Source organism: Carcharodon carcharias (genome assembly GCF_017639515.1).
Source record: "Carcharodon carcharias isolate sCarCar2 chromosome 5 unlocalized genomic scaffold, sCarCar2.pri SUPER_5_unloc_1, whole genome shotgun sequence".
NCBI classification, from domain to species: Eukaryota; Metazoa; Chordata; class Chondrichthyes; order Lamniformes; family Lamnidae; genus Carcharodon; species Carcharodon carcharias.
In genome coordinates, this window is record NW_024470534.1 from 207,505 (window position 1) to 220,452 (window position 12,948).

General features: G+C 43.5%; 1 protein-coding gene across 1 annotated transcript in view; it reads right to left on the reverse strand.

Annotated features, from left to right (window-relative positions):
* LOC121273398 (calpain-1 catalytic subunit-like) overlaps window positions 1–12,948 on the reverse strand; it is a gene marked incomplete at its 5' end in the record, with an annotated part of 86,105 nt that overhangs the window by 5,892 nt on the left and 67,265 nt on the right. Inside the window, one exon of the mRNA XM_041180577.1 lies at window positions 1,691–1,769. Within this exon, the coding sequence (XP_041036511.1) occupies window positions 1,691–1,769 (79 nt within the window). The remainder of the gene's footprint in view (window positions 1–1,690; window positions 1,770–12,948) is intronic.

Here is a 12,948-nt window from a genome sequence, read left to right on the forward strand (position 1 = left end):
GTGTCCGGGACTGCAACAACAGGCAGGGTGTCCGGGGCTGTAACAAACAGGCAGGGTGTCCGGGGCTGTAACAACAGGCAGGGTGTCCGGGGCTGTAACGACAGGCAGGGTGTCCGGGACTGTAACAACAGGCAGCGTGTCCGGGGCTGTAACAACAGGCAGGGTGTCTGGGACTGTAACAACAGGCAGGGTGTCCGGGACTGTAACGTCAGGCAGGGTGTTCGGGTCTGTAACAACAGGCAGGGTGTCCGGGACTGTAACAACAGGCAGGGTGTCCGGGATTGTAACAACAGGCAGGGTGTCCGGGGCTGTAACAACAGGCAGGGTGTCCAGGGCTGTAACAACAGGCAGGGTATCCAGGACTGTAACGACAGGCAGGGTGTCCGGGACAGTAACAACAGGCAGGGTGTCCGGGACTGTAACAACAGGCAGGGTGTCCAGGGCTGTAACAACAGGCAGGGTGTCCGGGACGGTAACAACAGGCAGGGTCTCCGGGGCTGTAACAACAGGCAGGGTCTCCGGGGCTGTAATAACAGGCAGGGTTTCCGGGGCTGTAACAACAGGCAGGGTGTTCGGGGCTGTAACAACAGGCAGGGTGTCCGGGACTGTAACGTCAGGCAGTGTGTCCGGGGCTGTAACAACAGGCAGGGTGTCCAGGGCTGTAACAAACAGGCAGGGTGTCCGGGACTGTAACAACAGGCAGGGTGTCCAGGGCTGTAACAACAGGCAGGGTATCCAGGACTGTAACGACAGGCAGGGTGTCCGGGACAGTAACAACAGGCAGGGTGTCCGGGACTGTAACAACAGGCAGGGTGTCCAGGGCTGTAACAACAGGCAGGGTCTCCGGGGCTGTAACAACAGGCAGGGTCTCCGGGGCTGTAATAACAGGCAGGGTTTCCGGGGCTGTAACAACAGGCAGGGTGTTCGGGGCTGTAACAACAGGCAGGGTGTCCGGGACTGTAACGTCAGGCAGTGTGTCCGGGGCTGTAACAACAGGCAGGGTGTCCAGGGCTGTAACAAACAGGCAGGGTGTCCGGGACTGTAACAACAGGCAGGGTGTCCGGGGCTGTATCGACAGGCAGAGTGTCTGGGGCTGTAACAACAGGCAGGGTGTCCGGGGCTGTAACAACAGGCAGGGTGTCCGGGACTGTAACGACAGGCAGGGTGTCCGGGACTGTAACGACAGGCAGGGTGTCCGGGACTGTAACGACAGGCAGGGTGTCCGGGGCTGTAACGACAGGCAGGGTGTCCGGGGCTGTAATGACAGGCAGGGTGTCCGGGGGTGTAACAACAGGCAGGGTGTCCGGGACTGTAACTACAGGCAGGGTGTCCGGGGCTGTAATGACAGGCAGGGTGTCCGGGGCTGTAACGAAAGGCAGGGTGTCTGGGACTGTAACGACAGGCAGGGTGTCCGGGGCTGTAACGACAGGCAGGGTGTCCGGGGCTGTAACAACAGGCAGGGTGTCCGGGACTGTAACAACAGGCAGGGGGTCCAGGGCTGTAACGACAGGCAGGGGGTCCGGGACTGTAACAACAGGCAGGGTGTCCGGGACTGTAACGTCAGGCAGGGTGTCTGGGGCTGTAACAACAGGCAGGGTGTCCGGGGCTGTAACGTCAGGCAGGGTGTTCGGGACTGTAACAACAGGCAGGGTGTCCGGGGCTGGGGGAAGGAGGTAAAATCAGTGCTTACCTGCCGATTCGAGGGCAAGTCTCATTTCATAGGAACTCATGGTGCCTGACTTGTCCATGTCATATTGTCTGAAAATACCCTGCAAGAGAAGGACAGAGTGAGGGTGAGGGAGAGACGGAGAAGGTACTATCCGAGAGAGAGAGAGACAGGTATGAGAGAGACAGGGAGAGACTGGGGAGAGAGAGACAAGATGGAGAGAGAGCGAGACAACGGGGGAGAGAGAGAGAGAGACGGGGGAGAGGAAGAGACGGGGAGAAAGAGAGAGATGAGAGAGAGAGATAGACAGGGAGAGACTGGGGGAGAGAGAGAGATGGGGAGAGGAAGAGATGGGGAGAAAGAGAGAGACGAGGGAGAGAGAGAGAAAGAGAAAGAAAGACAGGAGGAGAGAGAGGGGGGAGAAAAAGAGAGGGAGAGACACGGGAGACGGAGAGAGACGTGGAGAGAGAGAGAGAGACGGGGTAGACTGTGGGGGGAGAGAGAGACAGAGAGACAGAGGGAGGGAGGGAGGGAAAGAGAATAGAGACAGCTAGACCGTGGGAGAGAGAGAGGGAGAAAGAGAGAGAAAGACAGAGAGAGACAGAGTGGGAGAGATAGAGTGAACACACAAACATACCAATTAGGAACAGGAGGAGGCCACTCGGCCCCTCGAGCCTGCTCTGCCATTCAATAAGGTCATGTCTGATCTGAATGTAACCTCAACCCCACATTCCTGCCGACCCCCGATAACCTTTCACCCCCTTGTTAATCAAGAATCACTCCAGCTCTGCCTTAAAAATATTCAGACTCTGCTCCCACCTCCCTTTGAGGAAGAGAGTTCCAAACACTCACAACCCCCTGAGAGAAAACATTTCTCCTCATCTCTGTCTTAAATGGGCGACCCGGTTATTTTTAAACAGTGACCCCCTAGTTCTAGATTCTCCCACAAGAGGAAACACCCTCTCCACATCCACCCTGTCAAGACCCCTCAGGATCTTAAAGGTTTCAGCTAAGTCACCTCTTACTCTTCTAAACTCCAGTGGATACAAGCCTAACCTGTCCAGCCTTTCCTCATAAAACAACCCACCCATTCCTGGTATTAGTCTGGTAAACCTTCTCTGAATTGCTTCCAATGCCTTTACATCTTTCCTTAAATAAGGAGACCAGTGCTGTACACAGTACTCCAGATGTGGTCTCACCAATGCCCTGTGTAACTGAAGCATAACCTCCCTACTTTTGTCATCAATTCCCCTCACATTAAATAACATTCTATTAGCTTTCCTAATTACCTCCTATACCTGCAAACTAACCTTTTATGATTCATGCACTAGGACACCCAGATCCCTCTCAGAGCTCTGCAATCTCTCACCATTTAGATAATAAGCTTCTCTTTTATTCTTCCTGCCAAAATGGACAATTTCACATTTGCCCACATTCTACTCCATTTGCCCGACCTTTGCCCACTCACTTAACCTATCAATGTCACTTTGTATCCTCCTTATGTCCTCTCCACAATTTACTTTCCCACCTATCTTTGTGTCATCAGCAAATTTAGCCACCATTCCTTCAGTCCCTTCATCCAAGTCATTTATGTTAATTGTAAAAAGTTGTGACCCCAGCACTGATCCCTGTGGCTCACCACTCGCCACATCCTGACAACCAGAAAAAGACCCATTTATGCCAACTCTCTGCTTCCTGTTAGCTAGCCAATCTTCTATCCATGCCAATATGTTACCCCTACACCATGAGCTTTTATTTTCTGCAATAACCTGTGATGTGGCACCTTATCAAATGCCTCCTGGAAATCTAAGTACAGTATATCCACTGGTTCCCCTTCATCCACAGCACATGTGAATCCTTCAAAGAACCCCAATAAATTGGTTACACATGATTTCCCTTTCACAAAACCATGTTGACTCTGCCTGATTGCCTTGAATTTTTCGAAGTGCCTGTTATAACGTCTTTAATAATAGCTTCAAACATTTTGCCTATGACAGATGTTAGGCTAACTGGCCTATAAATTCCTGCTTTCTGTCTCCCTCCCTTATTGAATAAAGGAATTATATTTGCTATTTTCCAATCCAGTGGAATCTTCCCTGAATCCCGGGAATTTTGGAAAATTAAAACCAGTGCATCAACTATCTCACTAGCCACTTCTTTCAAGACCTTAGGGTAAAGTCCATCCGGACCTGGGGATTTGTCAGCCCACAGCCCCAACAATTTGCTCAATACCACTTCCCCAGTGATCGTAATTATTCCGAGTTCCTCCCTCCCTCTCATTTCCTGATTCACAGCTATTTCCGGGATGTTACTTGTCTCCTCTATAGTGAAGACCGAAGCAAAATACCTGTTCAATCCGTCTTCCGTTATCAATTCCCTAGACGCACTCTCTATAGGACCAACGCTCCCTTTGTTATCTCTTTCTTATTTAAATATCTATAGAAACTCTTACTATCCGTCTTTATATTACTCACTAGCTTTCTCTCATACTCTCATTTTTCCCTCCTTATTAATCTTTCTGTCATCCTTTGCTGTGTTTTATATTCTTTCCAATCTTCTGACTTGCCACCCGTCTTTGTGTAATTATATGTTTTTTCTTTAAGTTTGATTTTGTCTTTAACATTTTTAATTAGCCACAGATGGTGGGTCCTCCCCTTGGGATTTTTCTTTCTCATTGGAATGTGTATATTCTGTTATTTCTGAAATATCCCTGTCAATGTCTGTCACTGAACCCCTATTGACACAGCCCTTAACCTCATTTGCCAGTTCACTCTAGCTAGCTCTGCTTTCACACCCTCATAATTGCCCTTATTTAAGTTTAAAATACTAGGCTTGGATGCATTCGTCTCTCCCTCAAAATGAAGGTAAAATTCAATACACCACACGGACTTCAGCGGTTCAAGAAGGCAGCTCACCACCACCTTCTCAAGGGCAACTAGAGATGGGTAATAAATGCTGGGCCCAGCCAGCGAAGCCCATATCCTGTGAATAAATTTTAAAAAGTCATGATCACTGCTATCTGGGGCAGCCTTCACCATGAGGTCATTAATTAATCCTATCTCGTTGCTCAATACCAGATCTAGTGTAGCCTGCTCTCTGGTTGGCTCCAGAACGTGCTGTTCTAAGAAACTATCCCAAAAACATTCTATGAATTCTTCTTCTAGACTTCCTTTGCCCATGTGATTTTTCTGGTCTATCCGCAGATTAAAATCCCCCATGATTATTACCGTACCTTTCTGACAATCTCCCATTATCTCTCCTTTTATACTCTGCCTTACTGTGTAGTTACAATTTGGGGGCCTGTACATCACTCCCACAAGTGACTTCTTGTCTTTATCAGTCCTCATCTCAACCCAAACCACTTCTACATCCTGGTTTCCTGAACTTAGGCATCCCTCTCTAATGTGCGAATACATTAATTAACAGAGACCCCTCCACCTTTTCCTAGTTTCTGAACGTGGCTTACCCTTCAATATTCAGCTCCTTCCTAAATGTGAGACACCCTTCAATATTCAGCTCCTTCCTAAATGTGAGACACCCTTCAATATTCAGCTCCTTCCTAAATGTGACATACCCTTCAATATTCAGCTCCTTCCTAAATGTGAGACACCCTTCAATATTCAGCTCCTTCCTAAATGTGACATACCCTTCAATATTCAGCTCCTTCCTAAATGTGACATAACCTTCAATATTCAGCTCCTTCCTAATTGTGATGTACCCTTCAATATTCAGCTCCTTCCTAAATGTGACATACCCTTCAATATTCAGCTCCTTCCTAAATGTGATGTACCCTTCAATATTCAGCTCCTTCCTAAATGTGACATACCCTTCAATATTCAGCTCCTTCCTAAATGTGACATACCCTTCAATATTCAGGTCCTTCCTAAATGTGACATACCCTTCAATATTCAGCTCCTTCCTAAATGTGACATACCCTTCAATATTCAGGTCCTTCCTAAATGTGACATACCCTTCAATATTCAGCTCCTTCCTAAATGTGACATACCCTTCAATATTCAGCTCCTTCCTAAATGTGACATACCCTTCAATATTCAGCTCCTTCCTAAATGTGACATACCCTTCAATATTCAGGTCCTTCCTAAATGTGACATACCCTTCAATATTCAGCTCCTTCCTAAATGTGACATACCCTTCAATATTCAGCTCCTTCCTAAATGTCACGTACCCTTCAATATTCAGCTCCTTCCTAAATGTGACATACCCTTCAATATTCAGCTCCTTCCTAAAGGTGACATACCCTTCAATATTCAGCTCCTTCCTAAATGTCACGTACCCTTCAACATTCAGCTCCTTCCTAAATGTGATGTACCCTTCAATATTCAGCTCCTTCCTAAATGTGACATACCCTTCAATATTCAGCTCCTTGCTAAATGTGACATACCCTTCAATATTCAGCTCCTTCCTAAATGTGACATACCCTTCAATATTCAGCTCCTTCCTAAATGTGACATACCCTTCAATATTCAGCTCCTTCCTAAATGTGACATACCTTCAATATTCAGCTCCTTCCTAAATGTGACATACCCTTCAATATTCAGCTCCTTCCTAAATGTGACATACCCTTCAATATTCAGCTCCTTCCTAAATGTGACATACCCTTCAATATTCAGCTCCTTCCTAAATGTGACATACCCTTCAATATTCAGCTCCTTCCTAAATGTGACATACCCTTCAATATTCAGCTCCTTCCTAAATGTGACATACCCTTCAATATTCAGCTCCTTCCTAAATGTGACAGTGACATACCCTTCAATATTCAGCTCCTTCCTAAATGTGATGTACCCTTCAATATTCAGCTCCTTCCTAAATGTGACATACCCTTCAATATTCAGCTCCTTCCTAAATGTGACATACCCTTCAATATTCAGCTCCTTCCTAAATGTGACATACCCTTCAATATTCAGCTCCTTCCTAAATGTGACATACCCTTCAATATTCAGCTCCTTCCTAAATGTGACAGAACCTTCAATATTCAGCTCCTGCCTAAATGTGACATACCCTTCAATATTCAGCACCTTCCTAAATGTGACATACCCTTCAATATTCAGCTCCTTCCTAAATGTGACATACCCTTCAATATTCAGCTCCTTCCTAAATGTGATGTACCTTCAATATTCAGCTCCTTCCTAAATGTGATGTACCCTTCAATATTCAGCTCTTTCCTAAATGTGGCATACCCTTCAATATTCAGCTCCTTCCTAAATGTCACGTACCCTTCAATATTCAGCTCCTTCCTAAATGTGACATACCTTCAATATTCAGCTCCTTCCTAAATGTGACATACCCTTCAATATTCAGCTCCTTCCTAAATGTGACATACCCTTCAATATTCAGCTCCTTCCTAAATGTGACATACCCTTCAATATTCAGCTCCTTCCTAAATGTGACATACCCTTCAATATTCAGCTCCTTCCTAAATGTGACATACCCTTCAATATTCAGCTCCTTCCTAAATGTGACATACCCTTCAATATTCAGCTCCTTCCTAAATGTGACATACCCTTCAATATTCAGCTCCTTCCTAAATGTGACATACCCTTCAATATTCAGCTCCTTCCTAAATGTGACATACCCTTCAATATTCAGCTCCTTCCTAAATGTGACATACCCTTCAATATTCAGTTCCTTCCTAAATGTGATGTACCCTTCAATATTCAGCTCCTTCCTAAATGTGACATACCCTTCAATATTCAGCTCCTTCCTAAATGTGATGTACCCTTCAATATTCAGCTCCTTCCTAAATGTGACATACCCTTCAATATTCAGCTCCTTCCTAAATGTGACATACCCTTCAATATTCAGCTCCTTCCTAAATGTGACATACCCTTCAATATTCAGCTCCTTCCTAAATGTGACATACCCTTCAATATTCAGCTCCTTCCTAAATGTGACATACCCTTCAATATTCAGCTCCTTCCTAAATGTGACATACCCTTCAATATTCAGCTCCTTCCTAAATGTGACATACCCTTCAATATTCAGCTCCTTCCTAAATGTGACATACCCTTCAATATTCAGCTCCTTCCTAAATGTGACATACCCTTCAATATTCAGCTCCTTCCTAAATGTGACATACCCTTCAATATTCAGCTCCTTCCTAAATGTGACATACCCTTCAATATTCAGCTCCTTCCTAAACGTGACATACCCTTCAATATTCAGCTCCTTCCTAAATGTGATGTACCCTTCAATATTCAGCTCCTTCCTAAATGTGACATACCCTTCAATATTCAGCTCCTTCCTAAATGTGACATACCCTTCAATATTCAGCTCCTTCCTAAATGTGACATACCCTTCAATATTCAGCTCCTTCCTAAATGTGACATACCCTTCAATATTCAGCTCCTTCCTAAATGTGACAGAACCTTCAATATTCAGCTCCTTCCTAAATGTGACATACCCTTCAATATTCAGCTCCTTCCTAAATGTGACAGAACCTTCAATATTCAGCTCCTGCCTAAATGTGACATACCCTTCAATATTCAACTCCTTCCTAAATGTGACATACCTTCAATATTCAGCTCCTTCCTAAATGTGATGTACCTTCAATATTCAGCTCCTTCCTAAATGTGACATACCCTTCAATATTCAGCTCCTTCCTAAATGTGATGTACCCTTCAATATTCAGCTCCTTCCTAAATGTGACATACCCTTCAATATTCAGCTCCTTCCTAAATGTGACATACCCTTCAATATTCAGCTCCTTCCTAAATGTGACATACCCTTCAATATTCAGCTCCTTCCTAAATGTGACATACCCTTCAATATTCAGCTCCTTCCTAAATGTGACAGAACCTTCAATATTCAGCTCCTTCCTAAATGTGACATACCCTTCAATATTCAGCTCCTTCCTAAATGTGACAGAACCTTCAATATTCAGCTCCTGCCTAAATGTGACATTCCCTTCAATATTCAGCACCTTCCTAAATGTGACATACCCTTCAATATTCAGCTCCTTCCTAAATGTGACATACCCTTCAATATTCAGCTCCTTCCTAAATGTGATGTACCTTCAATATTCAGCTCCTTCCTAAATGTGATGTACCCTTCAATATTCAGCTCCTTCCTAAATGTGACATACCCTTCAATATTCAGCTCCTTCCTAAATGTGACATACCCTTCAATATTCAGCTCCTTCCTAAATGTCACGTACCCTTCAATATTCAGCTCCTTCCTAAATGTGATATACCCTTCAATATTCAGCTCCTTCCTAAACGTGACATACCCTTCAATATTCAGCTCCTTCCTAAATGTGACATACCCTTCAATATTCAGCTCCTTCCCAAATGTGACATACCCTTCAATATTCAGCTCCTTCCTAAATGTGACATACCCTTCAATATTCAGCTCCTTCCTAAATGTGACATACCCTTCAATATTCAGCTCCTTCCTAAATGTGGCATACCCTTCAATATTCAGCTCCTTCCTAAATGTGACATACCCTTCAATATTCAGCTCCTTCCTAAATGTGACATACCCTTCAATATTCAGCTCCTTCCTAAATGTGACGTACCCTTCAATATTCAGCTCCTTCCTAAATGTGATGTACCCTTCAATATTCAGCTCCTTCCTAAATGTGACACACCCTTCAATATTCAGCTCCTTCCTAAATGTGACATACCCTTCAATATTCAGCTCCTTCCTAAATGTCATGTACCCTTCAACATTCAGCTCCTTCCTAAATGTGACATACCCTTCAATATTCAGCTCCTTCCTAAATGTGACATACCCTTCAATATTCAGCTCCTTCCTAAATGTGACACACCCTTCAATATTCAGCTCCTTCCTAAATGTGACATACCCTTCAATATTCAGCTCCTTCCTAAATGTGACATACCCTTCAATATTCAGCTCCTTCCTAAATGTGACATACCCTTCAATATTCAGCTCCTTCCTAAATGTCACGTACCCTTCAACATTCAGCTCCTTCCTAAATGTGACATACCTTCAATATTCAGCTCCTTCCTAAATGTGACATACCCTTCAATATTCAGCTCCTTCCTAAATGTGACATACCCTTCAATATTCAGCTCCTTCCTAAATGTGACATACCTTCAATATTCAGCTCCTTCCTAAATGTGACATACCCTTCAATATTCAGCTCCTTCCTAAATGTGACATACCCTTCAATATTCAGCTCCTTCCTAAATGTGACATACCCTTCAATATTCAGCTCCTTCCTAAATGTCACGTACCCTTCAATATTCAGCTCCTTCCTAAATGTGACATACCCTTCAATATTCAGCTCCTTCCTAAATGTGGCATACCCTTCAATATTCAGCTCCTTCCTAAATGTGACATACCCTTCAACATTCAGCTCCTTCCTAAATGTGATGTACCCTTCAATATTCAGCTCCTTCCTAAATGTGACACACCCTTCAATATTCAGCTCCTTCCTAAATGTGGCAAACCCTTCAATATTCAGCTCCTTCCTAAATGTGGCAAACCCTTCAATATTCAGCTCCTTCCTAAATGTGACATACCTTCAATATTCAGCTCCTTCCTAAATGTGACATACCCTTCAATATTCAGCTCCTTCCTAAATGTCACGTACCCTTCAATATTCAGCTCCTTCCTAAATGTGACACACCCTTCAATATTCAGCTCCTTCCTAAATGTGGCAAACCCTTCAATATTCAGCTCCTTCCTAAATGTGACATACCCTTCAATATTCAGCTCCTTCCTAAATGTGACATACCCTTCAATATTCAGCTCCTTCCTAAATGTGACATACCCTTCAATATTCAGCTCCTTCCTAAATGTGATGTACCTTCAATATTCAGCTCCTTCCTAAATGTGACATATCCTTCAATATTCAGCTCCTTCCTAAATGTGATGTACCTTCAATATTCAGCTCCTTCCTAAATGTGATGTACCCTTCAATATTCAGCTCCTTCCTAAATGTGATGTACCCTTCAATATTCAGCTCCTTCCTAAATGTCACGTACCCTTCAATATTCAGTTCCTTCCTAAATGTGACATACCCTTCAATATTCAGCTCCTTCCTAAATGTGACATACCCTTCAATATTCAGCTCCTTCCTAAATGTCACGTACGCTTCAATATTCAGCTCCTTCCTAAATGTGACATACCCTTCAATATTCAGCTCCTTCCTAAATGTGACATACCCTTCAATATTCAGCTCCTTCCTAAATGTGATGTACCTTCAATATTCAGCTCCTTCCTAAATGTGACATATCCTTCAATATTCAGCTCCTTCCTAAATGTGATGTACCTTCAATATTCAGCTCCTTCCTAAATGTGATGTACCCTTCAATATTCAGCTCCTTCCTAAATGTGGCTTACCCTTCAATATTCAGCTCCTTCCTAAATGTGACATACCCTTCAATATTCAGCTCCTTCCTAAATGTGGCATACCCTTCAATATTCAGCTCCTTCCTAAATGTCACGTACCCTTCAATATTCAGGTCCTTCCTAAATGTGACATACCCTTTATCATTCAGCTCCTTCCTAAATGTGACATACCCTTCAATATTCAGCTCCTTCCCAAATGTGACATACCCTTCAATATTCAGCTCCTTCCTAAATGTGATGTACCTTCAATATTCAGCTCCTTCCTAAATGTGATGTACCCTTCAATATTCAGCTCCTTCCTAAATGTGATGTACCCTTCAATATTCAGCTCCTTCCTAAATGTGACATACCCTTCAATATTCAGCTCCTTCCTAAATGTGATGTACCCTTCAATATTCAGCTCCTTCCTAAATGTGATGTACCCTTCAATATTCAGCTCCTTCCTAAATGTGGCTTACCCTTCAATATTCAGCTCCTTCCTAAATGTGACATACCCTTCAATATTCAGCTCCTTCCTAAATGTGATGTACCTTCAATATTCAGCTCCTTCCTAAATGTGACGTACCCTTCAATATTCAGTTCCTTCCTAAATGTGACATACCCTTCAATATTCAGCTCCTTCCTAAATGTGACATACCCTTCAATATTCAGCTCCTTCCTAAATGTCACGTACCCTTCAATATTCAGCTCCTTCCTAAATGTCACGTACCCTTCAATATTCAGCTCCTTCCTAAATGTCACGTACCCTTCAATATTCAGGTCCTTCCTAAATGTGACATACCCTTCAATATTCAGCTCCTTCCTAAATGTGACGTACCCTTCAACATTCAGGTCCTTCCTAAATGTGACATACCCTTCAATATTCAGCTCCTTCCTAAATGTGACATACCCTTCAATATTCAGCTCCTTCCTAAATGTGGCATACCCTTCAATATTCAGCTCCTTCCTAAATGTCACGTACCCTTCAATATTCAGGTCCTTCCTAAATGTGACATACCCTTTATCATTCAGCTCCTTCCTAAATGTGACATACCCTTCAATATTCAGCTCCTTCCCAAATGTGACATACCCTTCAATATTCAGCTCCTTCCTAAATGTGATGTACCTTCAATATTCAGCTCCTTCCTAAATGTGATGTACCCTTCAATATTCAGCTCCTTCCTAAATGTGATGTACCCTTCAATATTCAGCTCCTTCCTAAATGTGACATACCCTTCAATATTCAGCTCCTTCCTAAATGTGATGTACCCTTCAATATTCAGCTCCTTCCTAAATGTGATGTACCCTTCAATATTCAGCTCCTTCCTAAATGTGGCTTACCCTTCAATATTCAGCTCCTTCCTAAATGTGACATACCCTTCAATATTCAGCTCCTTCCTAAATGTGATGTACCTTCAATATTCAGCTCCTTCCTAAATGTGACGTACCCTTCAATATTCAGTTCCTTCCTAAATGTGACATACCCTTCAATATTCAGCTCCTTCCTAAATGTGACATACCCTTCAATATTCAGCTCCTTCCTAAATGTCACGTACCCTTCAATATTCAGCTCCTTCCTAAATGTCACGTACCCTTCAATATTCAGCTCCTTCCTAAATGTCACGTACCCTTCAATATTCAGGTCCTTCCTAAATGTGACATACCCTTCAATATTCAGCTCCTTCCTAAATGTGACGTACCCTTCAACATTCAGGTCCTTCCTAAATGTGACATACCCTTCAATATTCAGCTCCTTCCTAAATGTGACATACCCTTCAATATTCAGCTCCTTCCTAAATGTGACATACCCTTCAATATTCAGCTCCTTCCTAAATGTGACATACCCTTCAATATTCAGGTCCTTCCTAAATGTGACATACCCTTCAACATTCAGCTCCTTCCTGAATGTCACGTACCCTTCAATATTCAGCTCCTTCCTAAATGTGACATATCCTTCAACATTCAGC